This window comes from Cibotium barometz, chromosome 62 (genome assembly GCF_041138505.1).
Source record: "Cibotium barometz isolate CiBa-2024 chromosome 62, ASM4113850v1, whole genome shotgun sequence".
Taxonomy (NCBI): Eukaryota; Viridiplantae; Streptophyta; class Polypodiopsida; order Cyatheales; family Cibotiaceae; genus Cibotium; species Cibotium barometz.
Window position 1 is genome coordinate 16817603 of NC_141107.1, and position 12453 is coordinate 16830055.

The 12453-nt window shown below is 44.8% G+C and overlaps 1 protein-coding gene across 1 annotated transcript in view; it reads right to left on the reverse strand.

Moving 5' to 3' along the window:
* The window catches only part of LOC147604192 (phragmoplastin interacting protein 1-like), a 63022-nt gene that overhangs the window by 17717 nt on the left and 32852 nt on the right, over positions 1-12453 (reverse strand). Inside the window, exon 2 of the mRNA XM_086795157.1 lies at positions 11539-11710. Within this exon, the coding sequence (XP_086651283.1) occupies positions 11539-11710 (172 nt within the window). The remainder of the gene's footprint in view (positions 1-11538; positions 11711-12453) is intronic.

Genomic DNA, 12453 nt, shown 5'->3' on the forward strand with positions numbered 1-12453 from the left:
GAATCTGATACCAATCTGATATGCAACGGAAGTCTTTGTATTGGTTGATCCTGTCACACAATATGCTCACACCGTCTTCTGTATCCTGAGTTTCGTGAGTTTAGCAATCCATTTCATTTACTTCAAACTTTAAAGAGATGAGAGAGAGATATGAACACTGTACACCAGATTGGGTCCCGAATTACCCACTGAAGGGCCCCCTATCCCGATAACGAGATAGTATTTGCTTTATTACTTTAGAGAGAATGACTTTGGACTGTAGATAAGCCAAATGCAAGATCTCGGAGGATCGGAGTATGGCTGATCTCTACACTGCTGTAGAAACACCTCGATGACTTGATCTCGAGCCTATGCACTCCTCCCAAGGGCATGAGGAAGGGCTGCACACCTGAGGCTCAAAGAAGAAGAAGGTGGACTGTTCTACACACTGTTAGAATGCTGAAAACACATATGAATGCTGTGTTACCTTCACCAGATGACTGCTGAATGTGTTGATGATGCACAGAATGCTGGACACTGATGCAAACAACTGTTTCAAGGCTGGAAACTGCTGTAGACTGTTGCTTCAGGGCTGGATTCTGCTGTGGACAGAAACGCATGTGTCTAGAGAGGGCTGTGGACTGAAACGCATGAGCTACAGAGGACTGTAGGTCTGCTGCTGTATGGCTGGAGCAAAACGCAGATGAACTGCTGTACGGCTGCACCAAAACGCAGGTATGAAGGCTGTCAACTGCTGGTTTTCAGGCGTGGAACTGAGCTGAAGAGTATGCTGAATCTAGGGCATGAACTGATGCTGAATTCAGGGCTGAAAGAGGCTGAGGACAGGCACCTAGGGCTGGGCTGAAGCTATGGATCTCAAGGGCTGGAGAAGAAAGCTTATGGGCACTAGGGCTGGATTAGTCTTGGGCTGAAAGCAAGAGAGAGGAGAGCTCTTAGCACAATGAAGACTGAATGAGCAAAAGAGGCTCTAGGCAAGCCTATTTATACTAACTGGGGGTTGGTCATTTAATAAAGTTAATATTTATAAATGCCCAATAATGCAAATAATGATAAATAAATACTAATAAATATGGGAAAATACCAGATAAATCCCAGTAAATTCCCTAAGGCTTTGGGGATGTTCTAAATGATGCACAGGCATATGTATGCATATTATGCAAGATGCAGAGTGCTTTCTGATGCAAACCCTAAGGCTTCTACTGACTCTACATGCATGAATGATTCTCTCCAAGTGGGTTAAGGGACTTGACTGACTGACTCACCCACTAAGGCTGAGGAATGACCTACGTAGCTCGTGCCTGACTTATCCTGGACTGAGGATGTACAATGGGGTCACGGCGTACGACAAATATCATCCTACTGGGTTCTAAAACTGTACAAATGTTGCACTTCTGATGATGAGCCATCTTGTCACCATGCACTAAGTGCAGAGTGCATGTGACAAACTTCCATTGCCCACAGTTCTCGAGGAGATAGGGGTGGAGACACCCTATGGGAGATCCAATCCGCAGTCAGATCGACAGCATGGAGCAAAGGCGCATCATGTGCACCCCCGCACAAGTTTAGCAAGAGGGAATATCACGTGCAAACGTTAATCTAGTGCCACATAGACATGATTATTCCTTACAGCTACCTTAAGGGCAAAGTTAGAGGTCGTATATGGGCAGTTTGGAGCCAATTTGGTGGCCCTATAGGTGCCCGGAGGTACCCAAGACATGCACCAATGATTGGGACATATTATGCGCACAATATGAACACGTTTTATGACATTTTTGATGACTTTTTATGGCCTGAAAAGTGAAAACCGACCTGATTACGACTTGCTATCACTTTCCTATATAAAGGCAAGTCATGGATCATTCATAATCATTCAAAGACAAAGATTGCACAGCCAAGACCAAGGACATGCAGTCTAACAGTTTAGATCAGCCAAGTACATCTCCAAATCAGCGTTTTCCATTAACGCATAGTGGAGAACAGTAAGCATAAGTTCATTCATAGCATTCGTAGTCTAGATCTACATTGGATCTATGACAACCATTGTAATTACTCATTCATTCAGTAATATATAGTAAGAGTAGGTTAGGTAAAGAGTCTCTCTTCTCCTTCTCTCTACTCCTCTATGTCATGAGCATGTGATTAGCGTTAATCTTTATTGCTTTGCGTTAATCATCATTAAGCACACTTCCGCATAGTAGTCATGTTACACAACTCGCCCAAGAGATAACTCTCTCATGTTCAAATAAGCAAGAAAATGCTACAATGTTATGTGTAGAGCTGAATTGACAAGTGTGAGGACACTTGTCTCACTTTTATCCTCTTATTTGCCACATGTCCGAAATCCAAAGGCCGAAAATTCCACAATCTTTAGCTCTAAAAAAATTCCAGATGATAGCTAATTTCACATCGGCACTTTGGCAGTACTCGATCTCTGTCGAATTTCGGAGGTAATTACGCAAACGGAAATTCCATCGGAGATTGCCAAAAATAGCAACTTTCCCTAAAATTTAGGAGATGATCTCTTTGTGTTCCACCACATGAGAAATACATGTAAGCACCATGTAGAAACCTGTTTCATTGCTCGATCTCCCCCAAATCCTCAAGAGTTCGCTATACATACTTTCCACTTGACACATGAGCTCCAAAACCCATTTTTGTGTCCAAGAAACCGTCTCAAGTGCCTGGACCATGCTACGAACACTTGGTCCTCTGTACTGGATAATCCCCCATTCCCAAAGCTTGTACATTCTTGATCTTTTGGGCATCCAAAGCCCATCCACACACATGAATTTTGGAGATGCCCAAAATGATGACATATACAGCAGGTGCAGGACCTGGAGTGGAAACTGGTCCCTTGTGAACCCCAATCCGGGACGAGTCAGCCACTCTAAGCGTCCAAGGTCAGGTGTACAAGTCCCACACATGGTCTTGGTCAAGTGTGCAAGTCCCGCACATGACGCAATGCCAGTCCGTACTGTGAGTCACCCTTTGGAATGATGTAAAGGTGTACCGAGCTCTGCCTGGGACACCAGTTGTAGGTTTAGGTTTGAAAATTGAAGCATACCTAGTTCAAGGTATGTAGTTTGTATTAGGCTTAGTTTGCATCCATTGCATCAAACAATGCAATAGAATATAATTTTTAGTGAATGTTAGCTCTCTTTATAGTGTGGGCCACCCCAAAAAGGGTTTAAGGCCCTTGCCTACAAAGGGGGTACCCTTGTGGGCCACCCTAGGCACCAAGGAGGCCCATTGCCAAGCCATGAAGGGCTAGGTATGCTGTCGGCTAAGCTTGGAGAGCCTAGGCAGCTAGGCGGCTAGCCTCCAAGGGCTGTAGCCCAATCGGCAAGCCCTTAGAAGGGCCTGCACAACAATCGGCCAGGCCCTCGGCAACCATCCTGCAAGCGGCCAGCATAGCTAGGCAGCCTGGACAGCAGCAGCAAGGTGGCCAGTCTATATGGAAAAAGCGCCCAATTAATAGCATGGAAAACATGTCGTGGAGCAACATTAAAATAGGCCGACTACCTTATTAACCCACCGATCAGCATCCCTTAGGACTATAAAAGCATGGGCTAGTTAGTCTTTTAATCATCTCATATTCATAGAAGTTTTGAAGGTATTCAAGGGCCACGACAGCCAAGGGAATCTCTAACGCAAAGGTGAACTTAAAGGCCCTGCAGAGGGTATTTGGGACCCAATCGGGTGTACTGTCTTTATTGTGCTTCTTCTCTCTCTCTCTCTCTCTCTCTCTCTCTCTCTCTCTCTCTCTCTTGCACTCTCATCTCCGCTACATTGTGCAATCATCAAGAACCAAGGTGCTAAATATTCGTTATCTAAAGTATAATCCTATCTGTAAGCTTCCGCATGTTACACTTGTCCCACACACCATGTAATCCTTCTTCTCTCTCTCTCTCTCTCTCTCTCTCTCTCTCTCTCTCTCTCTCTCTTGCACTCTCATCTCCGCTACATTGTGCAATCATCAAGAACCAAGGTGCTAAATATTCGTTATCTAAAGTATAATCCTATCTGTAAGCTTCCGCATGTTACACTTGTCCCACACACCATGTAATCCTTTGATGTATTGATGTTCCACGCTTATTAGGCTTGTAGCCGGGTGTACGGACATCAATCAGTGTCCTAGGTCTAGGTAGAGGAGCCTGTATGTGTGTGAGCCCATCATATGCATGGAAACTGGCAACATACTTCAGGTTTATGGTGGTTGTTTGGGGCCATGCGCTGTAGACAGCCCATTGGCCATGTCAAAGGGCAGATGGAAAGCCATACGGGAGGTGCCCAAGCATAACTGTTAGCACATTCATCCCCAGTTTCTACCCATTTCTAGTGTCCCTTTTGGTCCCTTTTGCATGGCCCTTGATTGTAAGCTAGCCACCCCTATTTTACATATTTTTCTAGGATTTTCCCAACCTGTATGGTTTTTTCCCAGTCCACCAGCTACTGCTATCCAGTCGGCCAGTTCTCCCCACCTATAAATAGGTGGGCTAGCCTCTCACTTTTGTATCTTGCCTAGTCTATCTTTTGCTCCCTCACTTATGAGACTGCTTGTGTATCTTGCTTGGGAGTGTACCACTTCAGTATATTCAGCATAGTTACTCCATATCTCTCTCTCTCTTGCACTCTCTATTCAACACGCTCTAGAGCTCTTTTGCTTCCGCTCTGTGCACTCTTTCATGGTATCATCGCTCCCGGTTCAGCGACTCCTCTGCTGCCCCAGATTCAGCCCTATTTTCAGCACCCTCTCCTCTGCGTTTTTCTCAGATTTGCAGCCTCTTTGTTGCTGCGTTCTCTGGACAGCACCTGCTGATCACTTTCTCTTCAGATTGGCTTCATCGCTTACAGCCATCAGGTAATTGTCTGATCAGCGTTTCTCTCCACGTGGAGTTTGGACATTGGCAGCTTGTTTTTTCAGGACAGTAGCCCTCTTTTGGCTGGGTTTTCCTCTCCGGTGGTCATAACCTTTTGCAGAGGGGGGTTTGTGGTGTTTCGGGCTTTGATGGCACACTTGGTACCTGTGGAGGACATTTCTTCTTCTGAGATTGTGCGTTTTTTTGAGAAGAGCCCAAGCTACTGTCCTCGTTGATGCCTTCCCTCTTGCACCCTCTTACAGCATATTCCCAGGCCCTGTGTGGCTGCCTTTCCTCTCTATATCAAATCTGCATTTTTTGCTCCCCTCTTCTGGTGACCTCAAGGTTGGAGGTACAATCCACAGAAGCTTCTGCGTTTTTTGCTACAGAAGGATTTTCGGGTGCTATCCAGTCTCTTAGGGCTGCGTTTTGGTGGGAGGAAGGGCCCTATATCAGCGTTTTCTGATTTGGACAGTTTTATCTTATGAGGGTTGGTTCTATTGGTTGGATCAATGATGACAGCTTCAGATTTGGCTCCCGTACCACTTTCTTGTTATTTCCTAGATGAGGCAGACAAGTTGGATGGTGGTAACTTTCAGTCATGGAAGTTGCAGGTTACTTCTATTCTCAGGGAGTATGGTTTGATGGAGTTTCTCTCATACATGTTGGCATTAGCATATTTCATGCTGTATCTGGCCAGATTTATGAGGCCATGCATTCATCTTATTTTAGATATTTTTTTGCTATTTTTGTCTATTTTTTGACATTATTTTAGTATTTTTTGCATAGTCGGCCCAGCCCACTCTTTTTATACTGGCCGACCAGCTCTTGTCCAACCTATATATAGGTGGCTTGGGTTTGCATCATTAGCACTTCATTATTCAGCCATTGCTGTTGGTTGTATGCACCTACGGGCAGCCCTCGTGCTCTACTTCAACAGATAACAAGTTTTCTCTTCAGTTCTTTTGCACATGTGCTTCTTTGCAAGATCTATTTGCTGTTTTTTTGTTTTACAGCCATTCTTTCATGGTATCTGAGCCCAGTGTTGCAAAGGGACCTGCGTTTTCTACATCTGCTACTGTAGGCAAAGATCCACCGCATCTACATCTACAGAGGAGCTGCGTTTTCTGCTGTGGACCTGCGTTTTCCATTGAGGAGCTGCGTTTTCAGCCTGAGATCTGCGTTTTCAGATCTCAGCCCCGTATTTCGGTGCTACAACAGGGTTTTAACCCAGGGGAGTCATTTCTTACGTCTTCTTTTGGTTTCCCACCCTCCCATCCCTTCTTCTCCTTTCTTTTCTCTTGGCTGCACTCAGTTTTACAGGAGTAGTTTGCTGATTTTCTGATCAGCTTTGTTGAAGAGGAGGATTTTGCTGCGTTATCAGAGATATGGCTTCTGGTCATAGTCATTCTTCTCACTCGGGGATTCTCTTTTCTTCTCCCCGCTCCCAAGCCCCAAATTCACAGGCGGCTTCTTCCCAGCTTCCTGTTTCTCTACCTTATTCCCAGATTCCTGCTTCTTTTCCTTCCATATTCCCCACCACCACCACTTCTCTTGTTTCTCCCCTCCCTCAAACCCTCATCCCAACCCCTTCCCATGTGCCATCCTATTCACCCCCTCAAGTGAGTGATTCCATGAAGCTGACTGCTACCAACTACCATACTTGGTCGTTTTATACGCAAATGCTTCTTGAAGGAGCAAGTGTGTGGCATTATTTTAGATATTTTTCTGCTATTTTTGTCTATTTTTTAGACATTATTTTAGTATTTTTTGCATAGTTGGCCAGCCCACTGTTTTTATACTGGCCAACCAGCTCTTGTCCAACCTATATATAGGTGGCTTGGGTTTGCATCATTAGCACTTCATTATTCAGCCATTGCTGTTGGTTGTATGCACCTACGGGCAGCCCTTGTGCTCTACTTCAGCAGATACCAAGTTTTCTACTTCAGTTCTTTTGCACATGTGCTTCTTTGCAAGATCTATTTGCTGTTTTTCTGTCTTACAGCCATTCTTTCAATACAAGAATCGGTGCTTGCCGGACCTTGCCTCTGCGGAGGATGTGTGTCGGTGAAGGAAGACTGATGGACAGATCTATGGCTTTCTCCTCCTGAATTGTCAGGATTCGGTTCTTCAACACTTCATCTATGCTCCTGATGATGCTTCTACTTTCTATGTGTGGCAGTTGCTTTGTGACCTGTATGGTGATGCCAGTAAAACGGCAGATGGTTTCGACTTCTGGGTGCTATGCAGCCAGTGATCTTGTGGATACTTCTTTTGGAGATATTCCTGCAGCAAAGGATATTGGGCCAGTTTTGCTCATTGCATCGGAGGAGTTTGTTTCTCCTGTTGCCTTGCCTTCAATTTCTGTGCATACTTCCCCTTGCCAGGATGATATCTCTAGTAATGTTCTTGAGGAAGACAGTGGGCTATCTTTGCTCACAACTTCTGAGGGGAATTTGTCTCCTATTGCTTCGCCTCCAACTCTTTCTTCGTCAACCAGTGACCAAGATGTGTTGCTGGTCCCTTTGCCTTCTATGGAGGAGCCTGCTTCTACGTTGTGTGATGCTATTGAGGAGGCTACTACTACTACTTCAGTTACCACTACTGTGAATGTTCCTATTTCCCTTACTCTGTGTGAGGATTCTGGATTGTGGTCAGGTGAGTCCATGAACGTGCCTAGGACAAAGTGGTACTTCCAGGGCTTGAAGGATTGGGGTTTGGATTAGGTTTGGGCCTGTGGAGTCCCGACATCAATTTTCAGAGGGGGCAGTTGAGTTCTTACATCTGGCGATGCCGACCTTCGAGGAGGGTGCTATTGTACAGCATTTGGCTACTCTTGGTACAGAGTTGGAGCAGATGGCCTCTATTTCTTTTGAGGGTATTATCTTCTTGGAGCTACAGGCTTCTAGGGATTTATGTGGCACTGTGTTTACATTTGGGTTAGGCACTGATATTTGGAGCAACACGACGCAACCTACATGGTTGTTTTCTTCTAGAGGAGTAGTGTACCTGGCAACTTGTTCTGTTGCTTTTTTAGCTGAGTTGTTGTGGAGCTTTCCTAGTACTTGCTGCTACTGCATTCTTGTCTTTGACAGAGGACGACTTCTTCGGCTTCTAAGAGTATGTTCAGCATCTAGTGTTGAGAGGGGGTGTTAGCACATTCATCCCTAGTTTCTGTCCATTTCTGGTGTCCCTTTTGGTCCCTTTTGCATGGCCCTTGATTGTGGGCTGGCCACCCCTATTTTACATATTTTTCTGGGATTTTTCCCAGCCTGTATGGTTTTTTCCTAGTCAGCCAACTACTGTTGTCCAGTCGGCCAGCATATGTAGCTCCAGTCGGCCAGCTCTCCCCACCTATATAGGTGGACTGGCCGCTCACTTTTGTATCTTGCCTAGTCTATCTTTTGCTCCCTCACTTATGAGACTGCTTGTGTCTCTTGCTTGGGACTGTACCACTTCAGTATATTCAGCATAGTTACTCCATATCTCTCTCTCTTGCACTCTCTATTCAGCACACTCTAGTGCTCTTTTGCTTCCGCTCTGTGCACTCTTTCAATAACCGCCTATGCGAGAAGAGGCCACACATGTGAAACGCATCATATATTTGAATATTTGTCCTACAAGTCGGCCAGCCCACATGCCTAATTGGCCAGTGGAGAGAAATGCCCATATTCCCTATAAAAGGAAGCTCCTTGTGTTTCATATCCCAGATCTTTGCCATCTAGCCCTTGCTTGTGAGACAAGGAAACGCAAGGAGAACAGTGTTGAATTGAAGGCAATTTGCTATGGACAAGAAAACGAAACCAATAGAGATCTTTCAGGGACTGACACAAGTACAAGGTGCTGTCCCAGTTGTACAGCAGAAGGTGGCCTGTTTTCCCTCCTTCATGGGTACTCTGCAGAGATCCAACATTGCTGGTCTTGGTGTTAATTTGCAGCCAACAGTCAATCTGTTACTCATTCAGCAATATAAGCAAATACACCTTCATGGTGGGGTCTCTTCAGAGGATTATTTGGGACCCAATATGATGTACTCTCTTTGGCTTCTCTCTCTTTCATTTGAGCATACAAAATCATCAAGTTAAGTGCTAAATTTCTGCTCTAATCAAGTTAATGATACATCTACGAGTCTGCCACATGCTACATGGATTTTTAGGTACCTACATTGTGAGGATGATCACCATGCGCTCGCTCAAGGCCAGCACCGATGTGGAGGCATGCATCCCTCTCACTATGAGAGAGACGGATATGTGGTGCATCCCTGTCATACTGGAATGGTGGTAGATGATCCACCTGGAGCACTCCCGTTTCCGGGTGGACTATAACTACTCCCCATCCAAACCAGCTCTTAAAGCCTTGCAAGCAGAGGGAGACTCTACCTATAAACTTTTCTTGTGAAAGACCCTTCTACTTGTAAGTGTTGCACTGCACATTATATCCTCTTGCACTCTTCCTATGTTTACCCTATACATATCCTCACATTGCCATGACACATGCATCACTAAGGACTAATGCATGTAGCATATATCTAGCCAGTCACAAAGCCGTGCCGTCTGGCTCTCACTCCTTGTAATTTGCAATACCATCCAAATGTTCAGTCTCTTTCTCTTTGCATGTACTACTCCACCCACTTAATTAATATGGTCAGGCCGCTTTGCTTAACTACATGGCCGCTGCTCATTCAAACAACATCCCAAGTGGTCAACCTGTAAATATTGTAAATACCACAATCTTCCCTTTCTTCAACCTCCAAAAGATAGTCAGCACCATCCTTTTGGTTCCACACTCAATGAAGCGAAGCCTAAAGGAAGACTCACGCTACTTTGTGTACTTAAAAATTATGATAACGACGATCATTACTACTTTCTATACCCATCTTGCCTTTTGCTAATAAGAATTGGTTATCCAATCTCCATGTCATTAGAAGTTGCATCGGTTCCTACGATTCAATTTTCCAATTATTTCTGAGAGATCTCTTCCTTGCGCTTCCCCCACTGTTACATGCGGAAGCTCTGGGAATCTACTTTCAGCCCTAAACACCATCTCGGAACATGCTGATGCAAAACGCATGCAGAAAAGAGAGAAGAGAGAGAGAGAGAGAGCAAAGTACTCAGTATATTCATATATGTACAAAAAGGTACAACTGTTCTTGCAGCCATAGGCTGCCTTCAATGAAAAGGTGTAAACCCTAGTCTAAGCCTATGTCTAGACCCAGCCCCAAGCTAGGGCGGAATGAGTCAAAACGTTGAGCATCAATGCTATTTATAAGCTAGAAAAAGACACAATAAACTGGCCGACTGCTGGTCGGCCAGCTAACTAGACAAATATCACACTATTTGCTGCAGCCAACTGGATTTCCCCCTTGGGTATATTGGCCGATAGCCCTCTATGTCCAGCAACAATCCATCACCTGCCAAAACTAGCAACACATGCTCCTAATCTTTTGTTCTGATCTTACTTTATCTGGTTGCTCTCCTCATGATTAGCTCTGAGGTCGGTCAGTGCATGTCTTGCACACGACATCCCCCTCTACTAAACTTGATGACGGGATTCCAATCTGTTTCTTGGGTGACTGTCATCATCCCATTCTATTCCCGGAGTCCCCTCTTTCATCCTGCCTACTTTGGCCACCTTTTCATTGAACACCCAGCCCGGCCTCCAAATCCACTCTTAACTCTATGAAGATCTATGGATCTATTCCATCCAGTCCTCATTCCGTTCCTGCCCTATCCCTGAACACTGTCTTTGGTCTTCTTTCCTGAGAAATGAGTTTGGCACTCTCACTCCACCCCTTCGAGGATAAACCTCCCCTGGCGGCACTCGACTCATAGGACTACCATACCCTTGGGCTTTGTGGAACACCACCAAACCTCCTGGGAATTCTTCCATGTCTTGTGTTCCTTGCCTTGGGCCTCGTACTTGTGCACTTTCCTATGCGTTGGACATGTGCACCGTCATCTGGGACTGAATCAGTATTTAGCCTTGCTGAGATTAAAGGGCTGATACCAATGTTACATGCAGAAGCTTAGGGAGTCTTCTATCAGCCCTAAACACCATCTGGGAACATGCTGATACAAAACGCATGCAGAAGAGAGAGAAGAGAGAGAAGAGAGAGAGAGATAGCAGAGTATTCAATATATTCATGTATGTACAAAAAGATACAACTGTTCTTGCAGCCATAGGCTGCCTTCAATGAAAAGGTGTAAACCCTAGTCTAAGCCTATGTCTAGACCCAACCCCAAGTTAGGGCTGAATGAGTCAAAACATTGAGCATCAATGCTATTTATAAGCTGGAAAAGGACACAATAAACTGGCCGACTGCTGGTCAGCCAGCTAACTGGACAAATATCACACTATTTGCTGCAGCTGACTGGATTTTCCCCCTGGGTATACTGGCCGACAGCCCTATATGTCAAGCAACAGTCCATCACCTGCCAAAACTAGCAACACATGCTCCTAATCTTTTGTTCTGATTTTTCTTTATCTAGTTGCTCTCCTCAGGATTAGCTCTGAGGTCGGTCAGTGCATGTCTTGCACATGACACCTGCCTAAAAAGAAAAGCTTGCTGGCATGAACTAGATATGGCTAAATGCAAGCATAAAACAGATTGCATCTCATTGGCACAAATGTAAAAGAAAATCTAGATAAAGGATAGAACTGGTGAGTAAAGGCTACTTACCTCGAATGTGATAAAAGCAAGCCCTTTGAACCTCTGAGTATCAGCGAACCTCATGCAAAGGACATGAGCTATAGTTCCACATTCAGCAAAAAATTTCAAAATGTCCTCCTTTGTTGTGTCATATGGCATTCCTCCCACACAAACAGTTTTGCTGTCATACTCCTCTTCGTGACTGGTTAAGATTAGAAAACATGGTGTCAACCCCATTACATTGCAATCATCAAGAAGAACCTGCCTACTATTCTCATCACATGGATGCACTCGGCTTACTTAAAGAGTATAAGAGGTGATAAAAGTGTGGAAAGAAAAAAATGTTACTTTATTATTTTAAAACCCTTGCTTGTAAACAAGTCAATACAAAACTCACTTTCCCTGCTTTGCTAAAAAGCGTGGAAAGAAAAAAATGTGAGGGTTTGGAATAATGAGAATCATTGCGTTGAGCTTGTGTGAAAATATTCCCAACTTGCTATTTTATCCAGCCCAAAAGGGTCTTTTTTTGGCATTTATTTGTCTTTGCTGCTGGCCGACAGCTCTCCCTGGCCGACCAGCAGCCCTACAGCATATATATAAGAAACTCATCATAATTCAGCAACACAACACAAGAACATCATTGCTCCATATCTGCTGCAGCCGGAGCTTGTTCATCTACAGGCAGTGCATCATTCCATATCTGCTGCTGCTGGTGTTTCTTCATCTGCAAGCTGCGCATCACTTAATACCTTCTGCTGCTGCCAGTGCTCCATCCTCTACAGGTTGCGTTTTACTCCATACCTACAGCTACTGTCGGCCTCCCTCTCTGGATCAGCAGCGCTTGTTCTCCAGAGCTGTACTTCACCTATGTTGACTTGCTCTGATCTCTCATACATTTGGTCCTTTCATCCTTTTTCCCTTACATGATATCAGAGCTATCATGAG